The sequence below is a fragment of the Mesoplodon mirus genome (assembly GCF_964341445.2).
Source record: "Mesoplodon mirus genome assembly, chromosome: 15".
Classification (NCBI taxonomy): Eukaryota; Metazoa; Chordata; class Mammalia; order Artiodactyla; family Ziphiidae; genus Mesoplodon; species Mesoplodon mirus.
In genome coordinates this window covers 78,329,129-78,346,605 of record NC_138991.1, presented here as the reverse complement: position 1 = coordinate 78,346,605, position 17,477 = coordinate 78,329,129, and the positions used below count along the sequence as shown (strand labels likewise).

At 41.4% G+C, this 17,477-nt stretch overlaps 1 protein-coding gene across 4 annotated transcripts in view; it reads left to right on the top strand.

Annotated features, from left to right (window-relative positions):
• TASP1 (taspase 1) overlaps window positions 1-17,477 on the top strand; it is a 240,470-nt gene that overhangs the window by 178,044 nt on the left and 44,949 nt on the right. For all 4 annotated transcript variants that reach the window (XR_014296136.1, XM_082645896.1, XM_082645895.1 and 1 more), the window contains one exon: window positions 12,976-13,086. Coding sequence is in view for 3 of the 4 variants with exons in the window: in XM_082645896.1 (XP_082502022.1) it covers window positions 12,976-13,086 (111 nt within the window). In the remaining variant the exon portion in view is untranslated. The remainder of the gene's footprint in view (window positions 1-12,975; window positions 13,087-17,477) is intronic.

Here is a 17,477-nt window from a genome sequence, read left to right as displayed (position 1 = left end):
CAACAACAAAAAAAAACGGACTCACAGATATGGAGAACAAACTAGTGGTTACCGGTGGGAGTGGGGATGGGGGAGGGTAAGATAGGGGTAGGGGATTAAGATGTACAAAATACTGTGTGTAAAATGAATCGTACAGCATAGGGAATACAGCCAATATTTTACAATAACTATAAATGGAGTATAACCTTTAAAAATTGTGAATCACTATGTGGTACACCTGAAACTTATATAATACTATAAATCAACTATACCTCAAAAAAAAAAAATACTAGCATTGTCCTCCTGAAGCAAAAGGCCTTGCTCATGAACACTGGTGCCTTGGATTATGTTGTAAATTCTATATGGTATTTAGCACAAATGGAATCTAGAATTTCATGAGCAATAACTTTACCCAGAAAATTTTTTTTTCATGTTTTAAACACTTTTGTATACTTACGATTGATTAGTGAACTTAAAGATTTGCAAATCCAGAGTATTTTCACTTCCCTCACAGACAACTTGCCATCCATTCTCATAGAGTTGAGGGGTATTTGTTTTGTTTTGATTTTGTCTTGTTTCCTGTGAGCAGGCCGAGGGTTGCTGAGAATGATTTTCTTGATTTGAGAATATTATAGATGGTGACTATAGCCTGTAGTAAATCTGATAAGATGGATCAGAAGAATAAGAACTGACCATGGAGAAAAAATAATTTGTTGATTTTTCATACCAAGTTTACATCTCAGAAGATGTTCTGTAAAGATACTTGATCCTTTTAAACTATAGAGAGGTGTGCTTGCAGATTTTGTTTTGGGGGTACCATGTCACATTTCCTTGTCTAAAATCCACATGGCCCCAGCATTTGTAGGTGTCAAGAATGTAACTAACTCCATCTGTAGGCTTTCCTCAGAGAAGTTTATCAGGACACCCTGACTCTAAGCAAAATCACAATTAATTTTATTAAAGTATGTTCATGTGAAAATTCCAGTGAGAATAGGAGGCAAGAATACTAAACAAGTCTATTTTTAAGGTCATATGAAAAAATCACATGAAAGCAACAAGGAATATTGTGCAAATAATGAACAATGAGAGGAAAATAATGAACAAGCAGAGTCCCAGTCAGGTAGAATATACTATAAAACTATAATAAAGCCAGTTGGTATCTGTATGGGAATAGTTGCATCGGTGGAACAAAGGGCAATCTAGGTGTAGATGCACATATATATGAGAATGTAATATGTGATTAAAAATTCATTTCAAGTCAGTGGGTAAGAGATGAATTTTACAACAAATTTATATTGGTCAATAAGGCAGGATATCCACTGCAGTCCTTACACCAAAATTAATTCCAGATAGACTGAAGTTTTAAATATAAAAGCTGAAAGTTTAAAGCACTAACAGAAAACATGGACAACTTATTTTCATAATTTGGGGTTACATAAGGCCTTTCTGAAAAACTCCCAACACAGAAGCCATAAAGGAAGATGACTGATTTGACCACATAAGCATTAAAAACTTCTCTATTACCAAAAAAAAAAAAGTCATAGACAAAATCAAAAGATATATGGTAAACCGAGGAAAAATATTTACAATACATAGGACCAAGGAATTTAACAAATTAGTAAGAAAAAATCCAAAAACCCAGTAGAGAAATGGGTAAAGGAAATTTTCGGTTTGGGATTCTGTTTGTTTTATACAACGGAAACCCAGCTATAGGGTCTTAAAAGGGGGCTTTCCTTTTCTCACCTAAGAAGTCTGACAGCCCAGAGGTGGCACAGTGGCTGCACAGTGCACCGGGGGTCTAGACTCTCTTCCTGTTTGGCTGTCTTTATGCGTGGCTTCATTCTTTCTTCCACCTCTAGGCACCACATCCGAGGCAAATGGCAGCAGCCAATAAGATACATGCTAATCAGGTCTGCCCTTTAACAAGCTCTGCTAGCAGTTCTGCCCCTTAGCCTGCCAACTGCAAAGGAGTTTGGGAAGCTGGGCAAACTTCTGTCCCAAACAAAATTAAGCTTTGTCTGAAAGGAAGAAAGGGAGAATGGCTAATGGGTAGGCAACCAGTTGTGTGTGTCACAGATGTGAAAGCAACTCACAGATAAGGAGATACAAATGGCTCATAGGCATTGAACATTTTTCGTAATTAAATAAATGCAAAACAAGCAACAATCAGATATCATTTTTCATGTATAAGATAAGTGGTAATCAAAGAGTTTGCTGATGCCTAGTTTTGGTAAGGTTATGGGGAAATGGGCACACTCAATCACTTTCCTATGCGTATAAATCTTCTTAGAAGGTCGTTTGGGAATCTGTAGCAAATAATTTCAGTGAATATGCTGATTGATTCATCAATTCTACATTGAGAAGTGTATCCTGTATATTCATACATGTATGAAAGGTGAATGTCCAGATGTCTACTGCAGCACTATTTTTAATGGCAACATACAAAACTAGAAATGACCTAAATGCCCACCCCTAGGGAACTAATTAAAGAAGTGATAGCATATATGTCCAAGAGTATAGTCATTGTTAAAAAGGGTGAGCTAAATTTGTGTGTGCTGATATGGGAGGATCTCCAAGTTAAATTATTGAATTTTAAAAGCCAGAAACAGAATAGTTTATGTAACATGGTCCAACTGAGTGAAAAATTGAAAAAGGACGTGTGTGTCAGTATGGATAATTTCAGAAAGGCTATGCAGGGGGCTTTTGGTGGTACTCACCTCTATGGAATGGTACTGCAGTAAGGCAGACTTTCATTTACAGTCAGTGTCTGCCAAGGGGTTTGGTTCCAGGACCCCCTGGTGATATTAATCCTCAAGTCCCTTGTATAAAATGGTGTAGTATTTGCATATAAACTTATACACATCCTCCTGTCTGCTTTAAATCATCTCTAGATTACTTATAATATGTGATATAGTGTAAAAACTATGTAAATAGGTGCTGGAGTGCAGCAATTTCAAGTTTTGGGATTTTTTTTTTCAAAAATTTTTGATCCACGGTTGAATCTGTGGATGTGCAACTTGTAGATACAGAGAGCTAACTGAATATTATTTTGTTTGTTTGTTTGTTTGAGTATTTAGAATCTGTATGTATAGTACATTTTTCTAAAGTACAGTAATAAATTGAAAACGTGCCTTTTGTCAGGGGAGAGTCAAGAGAGTTAATTACCAGTAGGGACACCAGCCATGAACAGTCAGCTGAATACTAGCCCTTCCTTCTCTTGACTTGAAATGAGGAACACCCTGGTGGTCTGGCATGATTATATATGGGGATAGGTTTCTTAACTACATTGGAAACATCATTGCCCCAAGGCCCCAATACCTGTATTGCTGTTATCTCCCTTGCTTAAGTTTTTTATTTTTTTTCCTTCAGATGTCTCGCTGGTCATTTATTTATCATTATCCCAGGACAGAGAAGCTATCCCTGATCATCCTGATTAAAATGCTGTCTCCCTGTGTACCCACCATATTACTGTTATCTCCCCTATGCTGCTTGATTTTCCTTTCTACCACTGGTGGTATTTGTTTATTGTCTGTCATATCATAGATGACTTGGTGTCTTCTTCCAGGTGCACTACCCACACAAAATACCACATACTGGGTGGTTTATAAACAAAAGAAATTTATTTTTCCCAGTTCTGGAGGCTGAGACTTCAAGATCCAGTGGCCCGTATTGTCAGGTGAGGGCCTTCTTCCAGGTAGCAGACTTCTCATTGTATCACATGGCCAGAAGGGAAAGGGAACTTTCTTGGGCCTATTTTATAAGGACACTAATCATGTTCATGAGAGCTCTGTTCTTATGACCTACTCACCTCCCAAAGGCCACACTTGCTAATACTGTCACATTAGGCATTAGATCTTCAACATATGATTTTGAGGGGACACAAACATTCAGACCATGTTGGATACAGATTTTGCCTTAATCATCGTGTACCCAAGGCCCCATAAACAGTGCTTGGCACAAGGTTGATTCTTAAATATTTTATAGTGAATATTTACAAAATATGAAGCATTTGTTGAATGGATGTCGTACTTCTCAAATTCATGGCTTCTAGTCTAGCATTAATAAGAAAGTATGAACTGCGCCCCCCACTGTACCCTCACGGAGGACACTTTACCTGGTCTGGACCCCTGTCTTCTGCCACTATCACCATTTCTGCCTTGTGACACTCCTGGAGATGGAAGTTTTGGCAGCTGTAACTGGTGGGGATGGTGTTCTCTACAACCCCCAGGAGCTTGGAGGGACCCCGCAGAGTCTGAGGGCAGAGGATCTTTGTCTTACTTGTTAACGTTAACATGTAAAGTTCTAGGACCAGGGCTGGTAAACCAGCCCTTTGGCTTCCCCTCCCGTGAGTCTTCAGTTCTCTGTAGGCTGCTCTAACCTGCTTCTCTGTCAGGGATTCACATTCTCATCCTGTCATCGTTGCTTAAGGGTGAGTTTGTGGAATCCTTGATCCCTGCACATACAGGTAAAATGTTGGGCTGGAATATTCAGAAAAAGAAGATAACCCCCGATCCTGCTTGAATTGCTTCGTGATTTTTGAAGTGTGTTGTCTTTTCTCCTCAGCTGAATTGTTCTCTTGAGGACAGAAACCTTGTGTCAAATTAAAAAAAAAAATCTCCTGTCATTTCTAAAACAGTATGAGGTGTGTACCTTCTATGTTTGGTTAAACCAACAAGCAGAGGCTTTAATGGAATCCTTAATTTGGTTTCTTGCTCCAAATCTTTGTGGCAGAATCAATAAATTTATTCAAAGACTGAATGTCTTTCTGATATGTTTGGGTTCTGATTATAATTTCGAATTTTCTGTTTTGAAATAAATTGACTTTTCTTGTATTTCAGATTTTGTTAGGTAAGAGATTTCAAAAGGGTCATTGGCCACACTTAGCTGTCTTCAGCTCAACTCAACTAAACCCAACTCAACTCTCCTCTCTAAGGAATTCAATTGGAGTCTTTAAAACTGTGCTTATCACCAGAAAACCACACATAATGATGACACCCTAGAGCTGTGGTAGAGGTGGGTTTTTGAGGGCAGGTGTGTCCTCAGGGTTTGTAGTGAGAGGATCTGGATCAGTCATCTGGTGCCTCACTCCCCTCTTCCACTTTGTGTTTTCGTAGGTCATTTACCTTCCTGTGCCTCAGCTTCTTCCTTTCATTCCTTCCATTTCTCATCTGCCAAATGAATGTAGTAATAACTGTCCCATTGGGATTTTTGTGGGAGCAGGAAAGGAGAGAATGCAGTTAAGTTAATGTACATCTTATAGGATGATGGCGACAGTCTTGTAGACGTCTCCTCAGAGGTAGGATATAGTGACACTTCATTAATGGCACTGTCACCTCTGAACTTAGGGACTAGCCCCTCTCGTTATGTTATGTGGTCTTCATGTCATTCTGCTATACTTCAATCCATGAAAGATATGGTAACTGAAGTGCATCTTTAGAGGAAAGATCCTTGATCTTTCAGGAAGTATAAACTGTTATCCTGCTTTTGTGTCTAAGGAATACTTATAATCTCTCTTGTTTTTAAGTTAGAGGGATATGTTTTCAGTAGGGAACATTCATTATTCCCTAGTCCATTTTCTTTCTCACTTGACCTCCAAACAAACCATGTCTCTCTCTCTCTTTCTCTCTGTCATTGTATCTCTTTTTCTCAATATATGTATAATTCCTTGAAGAGAAAATGCCGTTCAAGTGGTTTGTCATCTAGACTTTAAAAAGAAGAAAGCAATACACAGAACTGTATTTAAAAGACAGAGATTCCTTGTTAAATGTGATGGGAAGGTAGAAGAATAGCAGCTGCCTTCTGGCTACAGAATTACTCTCTTGATAGGTTCTCACATGTTGAAGAGGAAGTGTTGTATCACGTTTTGCAAAAGGAGCTCTAAGGAGCTCTAATGTTTTGGCTTGCTGGCATCCAGTAAAGGCTGGTTGCTGCTGGTGGGGAGACACAGAGAGAGAGACAAGATCTTCTATCCATTTGTGTTTTGTGGACATCTGTGGATTTGTCTGTCCATGCATGACCCCACTCCGCTGGACTCTTGGATAAAGTTGATTGCTCTAGGCTTAACCCCTAGGCAAAGCCAGGCCAGTCAGATTTCCCTATCTTTCGAAGTCTGATGGCCTCTGAGAATGTGAAACCTGATAGAGAGGAAGTCTCTCTGGTGGCGAAAGTTGTATCAGGTGTACAGCTCTGGACCTATCCATAGATGGCCATTACCATCCATACAGAAGAAGCTGTTTCCAGCTGTTCCTGAAACCCATCACATCCCCACCCTTCCAGAAGTTTGTTTTTTTTTTCCTCTTGGATTTTATGAGCCAGTGAATCCTCCTTTTTACTTAAAATCATTCTAATTGGGATTCTGACACTAGCAATCAAAAGAATATGGGTTGGGCCTCCCTGGTGGCGCAGTGGTTGAGAGTCCGCCTGCCGATGCAGGGGATACGGGTTCGTGCCCCGGTCTGGGAGGATCCCATATGCCGCGGAGCGGCTGGGCCCGTGAGCCATGGCCGCTGGGCCTGCGCGTCCGGAGCCTGTGCTCCGCAACGGGAGAGGCCACAACAGTGAGAGGCCCGCATACCGCAAAAAGAAAAAAAAAAAAAAAAAAAAAAGAATATGGGTTAATATCCCCGCTAACTTCTCTACTTTAATACTTACAGGGATTTTCTTTTCCAATTTCTTCAAATTCTTCATTCTTAAAGATATGGCACAAATACAGTAAGCAGATGTCTCATTTGTTTACAGTCTGGATTTATAATCTTAATGAATATCCAGATACACACATTTGGTCACAGTGAATATGTTTCTTACCATCTGTAATTATAATTTCATTCCATAGTAGTTACAGATTTGGGCATTTAAAGAATCAATTTGAGATATTTTATTAGGGTGAATGAAGCTTAATTTTTATTATTTCTTTGTTTCTATTAGTCTTCTTTACTTTATGCACCTACTTGCACATGGAACTTTGGATTGTCTTAGTTAGTTAATTCCGCCCCCCCCCCAATTCCCTATTTGATTATAGAAAGCACTTATCACAGAGCCCAGCATGTCACTCTATGTTAATTTTTCCTACTGGGAAGAACAAGAAAGTGTCTCCTTTTATACAGACACTGTGTAACGTTTTAACTTGGGAAATTGATACTCTATCACCACCGCCATCCAATCACCGAATGTCAGTTGAGCACTAGTTCCAGCCGATGTAGAAGGTTAACCAGGTAAGTATAGTAATAGATCTTGTTCAACATGGTAATCTTTGAGAACCAGCAAAATGCTGAAGTGTGCTCCTACCCTTAACATTACTACCACCAAATGTTTAAACAGCACCTCAGAGGTTACAAAGTTAATATATAAATTCAACCCTTACAACAACCAAGAAAGATATCTTTTAATTCCATGATTTATAATTGGACATTAAGAAGAAACTGAAGCATAGAATTTTTTTTAATATGTCTTGCTTAAGACCACACAGTTACTACCTTGAGAGTCAAAACAGGGTTTTTGGTCAGAGTCGGTGTCATTTTGTTTTGTTTTGTTTTGTTTTGTTTTTTTAAACACCACAGTGGTAATATGAAATCTGACTACTTTCCATGAAAATTTTGGAATCTTCAAATATAGTACTTTAATCGTTGTATCATTAAATCTTTGAATGAATGCATATCAAGGGTGAGGAGCCCTGATTTAAGCTTCCATGGTGCCCAGGGGCCCCACCCCCTTTCAGAGCATGCATGTACTGTCTTTCCATCCTTGATACTGCACTGCAGTGGTGTAGGCAGGAGTGTGTGTGTGTGTGTTTGTGTGTGTAGGTTGGGGATAGGGGAAGGTGGTGAATAAATAGAAGTACTCTGTTAGTCTCTAAGAGGGCCTCAAAGGTGAATCAGATACTCAGACCCCAAAGAGCTTGGGTCTGTATACAAGACACTGGAGCTGAAGAATAGATTTCAGTTCATGGAGGGGAGGAGGAGGGAGCTGGGAAGGACAGTTCACAACAATGGGCCCAGGGGGAAGTCTTGCGGAAATGGAATATAGGAAGTCCAATCTGGCTGGAGCACATGCTGTATAAAATAATAGGGAGATAAGGTTGGGAAGAGAGAGGAGGTCTGGGCCTGGCTAAGGAGTTTAGACATTATTCCATGAGCAGTTGGGAGTCATTGAAAATTTCTGAATGGTTTAACGGTATGATCATAGCTGGGCTGCATATTTCTTACTAGAGTAAACTTTGATGTCAGTTTCCCATGCCCATATCCATCCTATGAACAACCATATTGGTTCTGCTTGCAGAACGTATCCCAGACCCACCCTCTGCTGACCGTCTCCACTGCCACCAGGCTCACCCAGGCCGCTGGCGTCTCACAACCAAGCTCTTTTACTGGCTGCCTGCTTCCACACTTGCCCTGCCCATCTGTTCTGCACAGCAGAGTAACCTACAAACACAAATAAAAACCATCACTGACCTGGTTAAAGCCCTCTGTCATCTTTTCATCACACTTGGAGTAAAATCCAGACTCCTTGCTGGGCCTTCTCTAACCTTATGTGACGTGGCCCCGCTTCCCTCTGAACTCGGATTCTACCCTCCCTCCCCCTCCTTCACTTGGCTTTGCCACTCTAGCCTCCTTTTATTTCCTGAACTTCCAGACTCCTTCCCACCTCTGGGTATCTGCATTTGCTGGTTCATCCTCCTGGAATGTTCCTTCCCCGGATCTTCACATGGTTAGCGCCTTATCAAAGATACCTTCCCCGACCCTTGATGAAGTCACGCCCTACAACACTTGGCTGGATTCATTTTCTTCACCGCACTTCCTAGTAACTGGGTGGATTTCCTTGTTGATTTGTGACTTTATTACTTGTCTCCCAACCTGCTCAACTCGATGTGAGCAGGTACCTCATTTGTTCACTGCCGTGTCCCCAGTGCCTGACGAGCCCTGGCACATCGTATACATTCATTGGATTAATTTCTCTAAGAGGTGAGTGACCGGATCAAGAAGGACAAGGAGAGCGCATGGGGGTCCTGTCGGTGGGAATGACGGGGCGGAGGCAGGCACAGGCGCACCCACAGAGAACTGACAGGACTTGATGTGGTTTGAAGAGTTGAGTCATTGGAGAGGGAAGAGCTAGAAGGTTCTGAGCTTGGGTGAGCTGTGAGGACCCCAGGAGAAGTGACCAGATTTGGTGAGAAAGGAGCAATTGTAGAGTTGCCAAGACTTTGAGTGCAGGTGGTGTGGAGCTCTCCAGCAGGCGGTTGGGAGGTAAGCTTATCCAGAGTTTCCTGTTCCTGAGAGGCTTTGCTGCAAAGCAGGCAGCACCATGGGCTTCAAGAGACTTGGGGGGGAAGCCTTCCTCCTCAACTGTGGTGTGGCTGTGACTTGTCATCGAACCCCTCTGAACCTCAGGTTCCTCATCTGTAAAGTGATCATAAAAAGCCTTCTCATGGTGGTTCTGAAAATTAAACAACAGAACATGAAAACATGGAACTAGGGCGTGACACAGGGTAGTTTCTCAGTGACTGTTAATTCCCCGTCTCCTTTCCCTCTTGTCTAAGAGGCTGAGGAGTAAATACTTTACCCTAGTTCCACAGCATAAATCTGTGTTGCTTTTCTTTGCAAAGCAATGTGTGTGTGTGGTTTAAAAAGACAAGCAGTACCCCCAGGCTTACACTGAAAATGAGTAGTTCCCTGTCCCAACCCTCCACAGCCCCCTCATTTTCCTTTCCCCAGAGGCTACTACTTTTAACTCTCTTAACTATTTTTTCTCAAACTTACATCTATAATTCAATATAACATGCTTATACTACTATTTCTTGATTTTTCAATTTTAAATATTATTTGGATATCAGATTTAGATGTTATCATCTTCACTCCAGGGAAGGCAAGGACTTAGTAGTTCCTTTATACTTCCAACTTCAAACCTACACTCACCCACACAGGCCTTCTCTCCTCTTAATGTATTATATCCCTATTTTTCAGTTCATCAGTATCGTGAGCTTATATTTTTTACTCTAGCTATTGACATCTGAGCTACATAGTGGGCTGTGATTCTATTTCATTTCCTATAGAAATTTTTATTTCTTCTGCAGTTAATATTTGCCTCCCTTTTTTTTTATACCAATCACTCTTTCATTCTCAGTCTTCCCACAAAATCTGAAACATTTCTTCTCAATAATTTCAAATGCAACATGTATCTTGTATGTTTAATTTTCTCCCCTCCTTGGAAATACCTTTCCAGCTTCCTCTGGCTTTCTGCTGTTTTGGTCTGGGCTTTCCAAGCCTGTGTGTAGCTGTGTGTCACCCAGGAATACTTTTGTCTTATTTTGGATCCCCTGTTTGCAGCTCTTCTTTTCTTTCTCATTATTTTCGTTGCTCCTTCATTTTGCTGAGGCACATTCATCCTACAGCTTTCTGAGACAGAGTGCACAGGAGGTGAATTCTTTGAGACTTTGTTGAGCTTTATTCTCCTTTCACGCTTGATGGACATTTTGGCCAAGGGTAGAATTCTAGGTTGGAAATAATTTTCTCTCAGCATTTTGAAGATAATACCTCCTAACCTTCTAGTTCCTAGTGTTGCTGTTGAGAAGTCCGATGCCATTATGATCCCCTTGCCTTCCCTGTGATCTTTTTTCTCCATTTGGAAATTTTTAGACCTTTCTCTCTTTCCTCAGTATTTGATATTTCATAGTGATATGTCTTCATGGCACTCTTTTTTTTCCCCCCCATGTGTTGTGCTGGGAGGTTCATGAGCCTTTTCAGTCTGAACACTCATCCTTCAATTCTTGGAATTGCTTTTTAATTATTTTTTGAAATTTCTTCCCTTTCATTTCTTTTATTTTCTCTCTTTGAAATTCCTCTTATTCAGATATTGGATCTTCTGGCCTGTTCTTCTGATTTAAAAAATTTTTTTTCTCTCATTTCTCATTCTGTCCTTTTTGTGTTTCTCTTCTTTTTTCTTTTTCTTTTTCTTTTTTTTGGCTGTGCCATGCAGCTTACAGGATCTTAGTTCCCCGACCAGGGATCAAAACCGGCCCTCGCAGTGAAAGCGCTGAGTCCTAACCACTGGACCACCAGGGAATCCACCTCCCCATTTTTTTTTTTTAAATTGTTCTTCTGATCAAAGTGTTTGCCTAAGTTTTCCCTCTGTTACCTTTTTGCTTGTTTGCTTTCTGTGTTTCCTGGAGGCCTAATGGAAACAACTAGTGATCCTAGGTGTCTAAGTACCAAGAAGCTGAACTGAAAACCTTCTGTGTATGAGTCACACTTGTCATCTGGAAGCCCTCCCCATAAGGCAAGGACAAGCTATATTTTTAGGTTCTCTCAAATAGGTCTTTAGTCTTGAGCTGGTTGGAACTGAGACTGGAAATACTCTTGAGACTGGAAAGGAATTATCCAGTCTCTTGCTTGGAGGATATCAGCCTACCTTCTTGCATCCTGAGAGCCTGTGAGTGAACGGAGCTGGTTATTTCACTGTTTAACATAAAGGCTCCCCTTTAGCCCCTGTTTTCAGCGTGGAGCCTCCCGTCTGCTCTGGGCTGAGCCTGATGACCCCAAGTCTCAAGTCCCTCTGGTTCAGCATCTCTAGAGAGTAAATGTCCTGCTTTCTCTAGAGTTAGGGAGGAGTAACTTCCTCTCTAGGTAGGAATCTGGGGCTTGAGGTCAGGGGTCGGCAAACCTTTTCTATGAAGGGCCAGAGAGTAGATTTTAAACTTTGTGGGCTACACTGTGGTCTCTACCACATATTCTTCTCTTCCTCTTACTTCTCTTTTTCTCTCTCTTAAAAAAAGAAAGTTTAACATGTAAAATAAACACTCTTCGCTTGCAGGCAGCACAAAAACAGGCTGTAGAGCAGGCAGGTCATAGTTTACTGACCCCTGGTCTAGAGGATCCTTTTGGACACTCTCGACCAACCATCTTTATTCCAGGCCCACCCTGCACCCCTGCTTTCAGAAGAACTTGATGCCTCCAATTTCTGGTCCTTTTTTCGGTTTTATGACAAAACTGGATGGCTTCTTACAGGTGTCCCTCGACTCCAACCAGGCTCCCCGCCCCCCCCCACCCGCCACCCATGGAAGCTTAGGTTTCAGGTTTCCCAGTTCCACTAGGTGAGCAACTGCTTGTCCGTCTTCTTTCTGTTTTCTAAAAGGTCAGTTTTTTTCTTGTCTCTCTCTCTGTCCTTATTAGGCCATGCCTTTTTCCCCTTCCCTTTCCTCCAGTTTACTGGGATTTGAGAAAGGAGTGGAGATAAATGCATGTGTTTAATCTACTGAGTTTAACCAGAAGCTCCCCCCAAATCCAATTTGGTTGGTTTTTATTTTTATTACTTTCTTTGATAGTGCTTGGGCTCATTTTGCATTTGTTCTCCACGTGCTCACTTGCTATGCCAGATGTTCGAAGAAGATGTCCTTGGGGAGGAAAAATGAGGGGTTTTAAAAAGCAGCGTTCCTGAAATGCTCACAATGGTTTAGTTTGTGTGAGATCTCTGTGAAGCATGGTTGTTTCTAACCACCAGACTCTCATAATAGAAATACAGTTTCACCCTTCTTTGTGTATCCATCAGGAGCATTTTTAAATGTCTGTAATAAAGTTTGTGGCTTATTGTTTAAAGTTGAATTTAAGGTAGTAAATCAAAGCTTTTGGTGGCATGCCTCTGACAGCAGGGAGAGCCTGGTAAGTGATCCCTAAGAGCTGATCAAAGGGAGCTGCTGAGCATTTTTTCCTGTATTTGTGTTTTGGGCCTTTAATCTGGCAGCGTTTCCAATTCCATTCTGAATACGGTCATGCACACTCCACCCCCAGTCAAGTCTTCTTGGAGGCGTCTGGCACTGTCTTTGCCTGTTCGGGCGCAAGCCTGCCTTTGCTATCCCGCCTGTACAAGGTACGAACAATGGCGAGTGTCAGAAAGTGGGCATCTTTCAAGAGCTTATTCATACCACACGTTTGTTCCAGTAATCAAGTGAAAATTGAAAGGGAAAAGAGTAAAATTAACTGAGAATGACCACTAGTCATTTCTGCCTAGGCTCACCTTTCCTGGCCAGCGAAGACGGCGTGCTCGGAGGAGTGATTGTCCTCCGATCCTGCAGATGTTCTGCAGAGCCTAACTCCTCCCAAAATAAGCAGACGCTTCTGGGTAAGTTAGACAAACACATTACGTGGGTGTCTTTCTCTTTCATTTTTTTCCAAGAGATGGAAAGATTTATATACTTAAGTCGATCATTTTAACCTATGGTTGGGCCAGGATGCTCTGTTGATATGTAAACGTCTCTGTTCCACTGCCCTTTTTGCCTAGGTCAACATCTACAAGGTGAATATTCATTTCGGAGTATATGCTTATAGCATATTTTTCAAATGGACTTAGCACCTAGCACCTTTACTAAAGCCCAATATTAAGACTGTCGGACCATGTATTTATCCCCTGCCTTATTTGACAGAGCGTTTGAGATGACCCATAACAATATACACAGTAACATAGAGAGAAGCTTCTTCCTGTTGCCCTCCCCAAAAGGAATCAGAACCATGTGAAGAGCTACTAGCCTAGAAGTCCACCCTGGCTCCATGGCTTATTAGCTGTGATGCCTTTGCGCATCATTCTCACTGTTCTATGCCACTTCCTCATCTGTACAATAAGGATGTCTGCCCTGCCCTTCTTATGGAAGGGTCCCACGAGTATTTTGCAGATTTGCAGATGTCCATCCAGATGTGTGATTTTGCGTCTAGCAAAGCATACCAGTGGGGATGGAGCCCAGCCCACCCTCCGTTTGCCAAGGCACAAAGTTGTGGGGCTGCCTCTGCCCATGGAGGTGCCTTTTTCTAATTCATTCATCCAGAGGGGCACACTTTAAAAAATCTGCATAAAGGTGCCACATAAGCTAGCAGGGAGCCCTATATGTTATTTTTTTAAATTGACTTTTTTTTTTTTTGCGGTATGCAGGCCTCTCACTGTTGTGGCCTCCCCCGTTGCGGAGCACAGGCTCCGGATGCGCAGGCCCAGCGGCCATGGCTCACGGGCCCAGCCGCTCCGCGGCATATGGGATCCTCCCAGACCGGGGCACGAACCCGTATCCCCTGCATCGGCAGGCGGACTCTCAACCACTGCGCCACCAGGGAGGCCCTAATTGACTTTTTAATTGAAGTGTACACTCAGAAAAAATGGTTAACTACAACTGCGTGGCAAATGTTACAAACTGAACCCACCCATGTGACCAGCATCTAGATTAAAACATAGAACTTTACTGCAACTCTAAAAGCTCCCACATAACCCCTCCCCGTCTCTACCTCTTTCAAAGTTAACTACCTTGCTGACTTCTAACAATGATTAGTTCTATTTGATTTTATATTTTGTATAAATGGAGCCATAGAATATGTATTCTTGGTGTCTAATGTCTTCAAGGACATGTTAAACCTGTTAGATTCATCTACGTTACTTGTGACAGTAGTTTGTTCACTTTCACTGCTGTGTAGTATTACATTACGTATGGTTATAGCACTCTGTAGTTATCCATTCTTCTCTACGCATCTTTTTTTTTTTATATATAAGCGCTACAAGTCATTCTCAGGGATGTGGTACTTCAGCTCTTTGTGTAAAATTCCTTTTATCAAGTATAGTTGGTACCTGGTCTGTATTGTACGATTGTTGTGCATTGTTGTAGTACAAGTCCCTACATATCTTGAGGTTTTATAAGTCTGTAAAATAGAAGACTGAGCATTTCTTATGAGAATAAAAAGTATTTTTTCTATAAAAGCCTGAAGCACTTTCATAAAATCTCTCCTCTCATTTGTCAAAGGAAAAAAAATGCACTTGTATAGGAAATACCTCTTTCTCCACCTGGACTCTGATCACCAACTTCATTGTTTTTCATGCTATATTTTCTTTCTCTTTCCACCCACTACACTTGGTACCCAGGTTGCTCCTGGCAAATGTTTTGTTTGTTTGTTTGTTTGTTTGTTTGTTTTTGATGGCTATCATTTGTTAAACTGAGGCAAGCAGCCACTTGCTTCTTCAGTATCTTAATCATTGTCAAAACCTTTGAATATCTTCCACAGTTAGGTAGCAGGGAGTTTGCTTTTAAAATATGCAGGGCTTCCCTGATGGCGCAGTGGTTGAGAGTATGCCTGCCGATGCAGGGGACACGGGTTCGTGCCCCGGTCCGGGAAGTCCCACGTGCCGCGGAGCGGCTGGGCCCATGAGCCATGGCCGCTGAGCCTGCGCGTCCGGAGCCTGTGCTCCGCAACGAGAGAGGCCACAACAGTGAGAGGCCCGCGTATCGCCAAATAAATAAATAAATAAAATAAAATAAAATATGCAGAGGGTGTACCTGGGCCTTCCATAAAAACTCAGAATAAGTCTTTAGTACTGGGAGGCAGGGTGGGGGACAGTTATTAAAACTGCTTCATAGACTGTTGCTAGAATAGAGTTTCTGTACTTTACTGAGCCTGGACTCTTGTCCATTCAAGTTAATCCTGAAAATTGTAAGGGTGATTTTTGGTTGTCCTTTCAATTTTGGTGGTGTAGTATAGAAATGCGTATTTTAGGATAAGTCATAGAATTTTAGCTCATATTAAATAGTTTTTATCACCAAGGTAGTAATTTGTAAACTGATTCCTACTCTCTGTCTCAAGGAGAAGAATGAAAACTGTCAATTTATGAAATAAGTGAAATCTTGCCAGTTGTTAAAGTTAGCTAGAGAGACTGATGTTTGTGAAGTTTATCTACTAAAACCTGGGGAACTTAGGCTCCTATCAACTTATAGGTGCTACCAGTGACATGGGTTTTTACATATTTTGCTTTAAGAAAGTTACATATGTTCAGTGGGTGGTGAGAAAGTAAACGTGGTACACAAGGATAGAAAGAAGATGCGAAAGTCACCTTTGCCATCCAGTTCCCAGAGCCGCCAGCTTCTGATTCTGGTTATTCTCATGGGATTCACCTTCACTCTATAGAATGTGCTTATGCTTCTGTTTCTCAATCAGTAACTAGTGACTCCTTCGGGGGAAAAAATTATGAACATAGCTCATACCACTCCCCACCACCGTTCCACATGACTTTTGTGAGAACTCTAACTTGAAATCGTATATTTATTATATTTTATTTCAACTGTAATGCACCATTTCTTGATTCATCAACTTTCTATCATCTCTGCCAACCATCCCTCACCCCTTAGACTATGTAAGTTTCCTTCCTCTTCCTCCCTGACTCCCAACCCTCACCTCAACCTCTAGGAACCATGCCATTATTGTCATAGATCGTAACATTTGCATTCTGTCCTACAGGCAGCTTGCCTTCTATGCTCTGATTAGATGTTGATCCCAAACAGTGACAATTAGTACAAGCATTGACAGTATCAAAATTATATAAATATTATTCACTGCAGATTCCAGTAGTGGAAGATTAGACCCATCAGAAGGGAAGTGTCTGCCATAAGCCTCTGCCTGTAAAAGGAGAATGTTTCAAACATCAAGCTCAAGTGGGTTCTCCTGTGCTTTACCATGTTAATTGCTCCAGATCAGGCCGCAACTTAATTTGCTTCATGTTTGGACCATGACTTCTCATTTATCACTTTATAAAACTCTCATGAAAGTATAACTTCATAAACTTGTGCTCCTTAATGTTTGGTAATATCTAGTAACCAGAAGGCTCAGAAATCTTTCTGTCCTACACATCCAAATAAAACAAAACAATTCCCCAAATTAAAAAAAAAAACACACACAGAACACTTAACTGCTGTATATTGTTCGATCACATTTTTGTCCCAAGAATAGTATAATCAAAACAATCTCTAACTTGAGCTTTTTACATATTCACTCTTTTCTGAAAATCATCAATAGCATTTCCATTACGCCACAAAAGCAGTTTCAATCAGACCCCATTGCTACTTGATGGAGTTTCTAGGAAGACATTAATTACCCAGCCTCCCCTCTTGACAAATACATCAATTACAAGGGCCCCAGTGGGCCGCTTCTAGAGTGGGATGACTCAAATACATGCCCTTTCAAGGTTTGTCCTTTGTTTACTGATTCATGAATACAGTTGGAGAATCTCAGGAAGAGAGGAACTTTCAAAGTCCTCTTGTGTGACCCCGTTATGTGTGCTCTGTCCATAAATTGTTTGAGAGAGAGATGGAGCTTATTCCTCTCCACTTGTGACTCTCTTCCAATATGTCAGAGTGACAATGTGTGACTTCTGAGGCGAGGTCAGAAAAGGCAGTAGGCCTTCCTTCTCGCTTTCCCGGTTGGATCACTCACTTCACGAAAGACCAGCTGCCGTGTCATGAGGACACTCAAGCAGCACCAGGGAAAGGCCCCTTTGGCAAAAAAACTGTGACCACCTTCCAACAGCCAGTGAGGCACTGGGGCTTCCTGCCAACAGTCTGAGCTCCAAGTGAGCCTGCAAATGCCTGAGAACCTGGGCAGATTTCTAGACTGATATCTCATGGGATCCTAAAAAAGAACCACCCAACACAGCCACTCCTGAACTCCTCATCCACAGAAACTGAGATAATAAATGTTTATTGTTTTAAACCA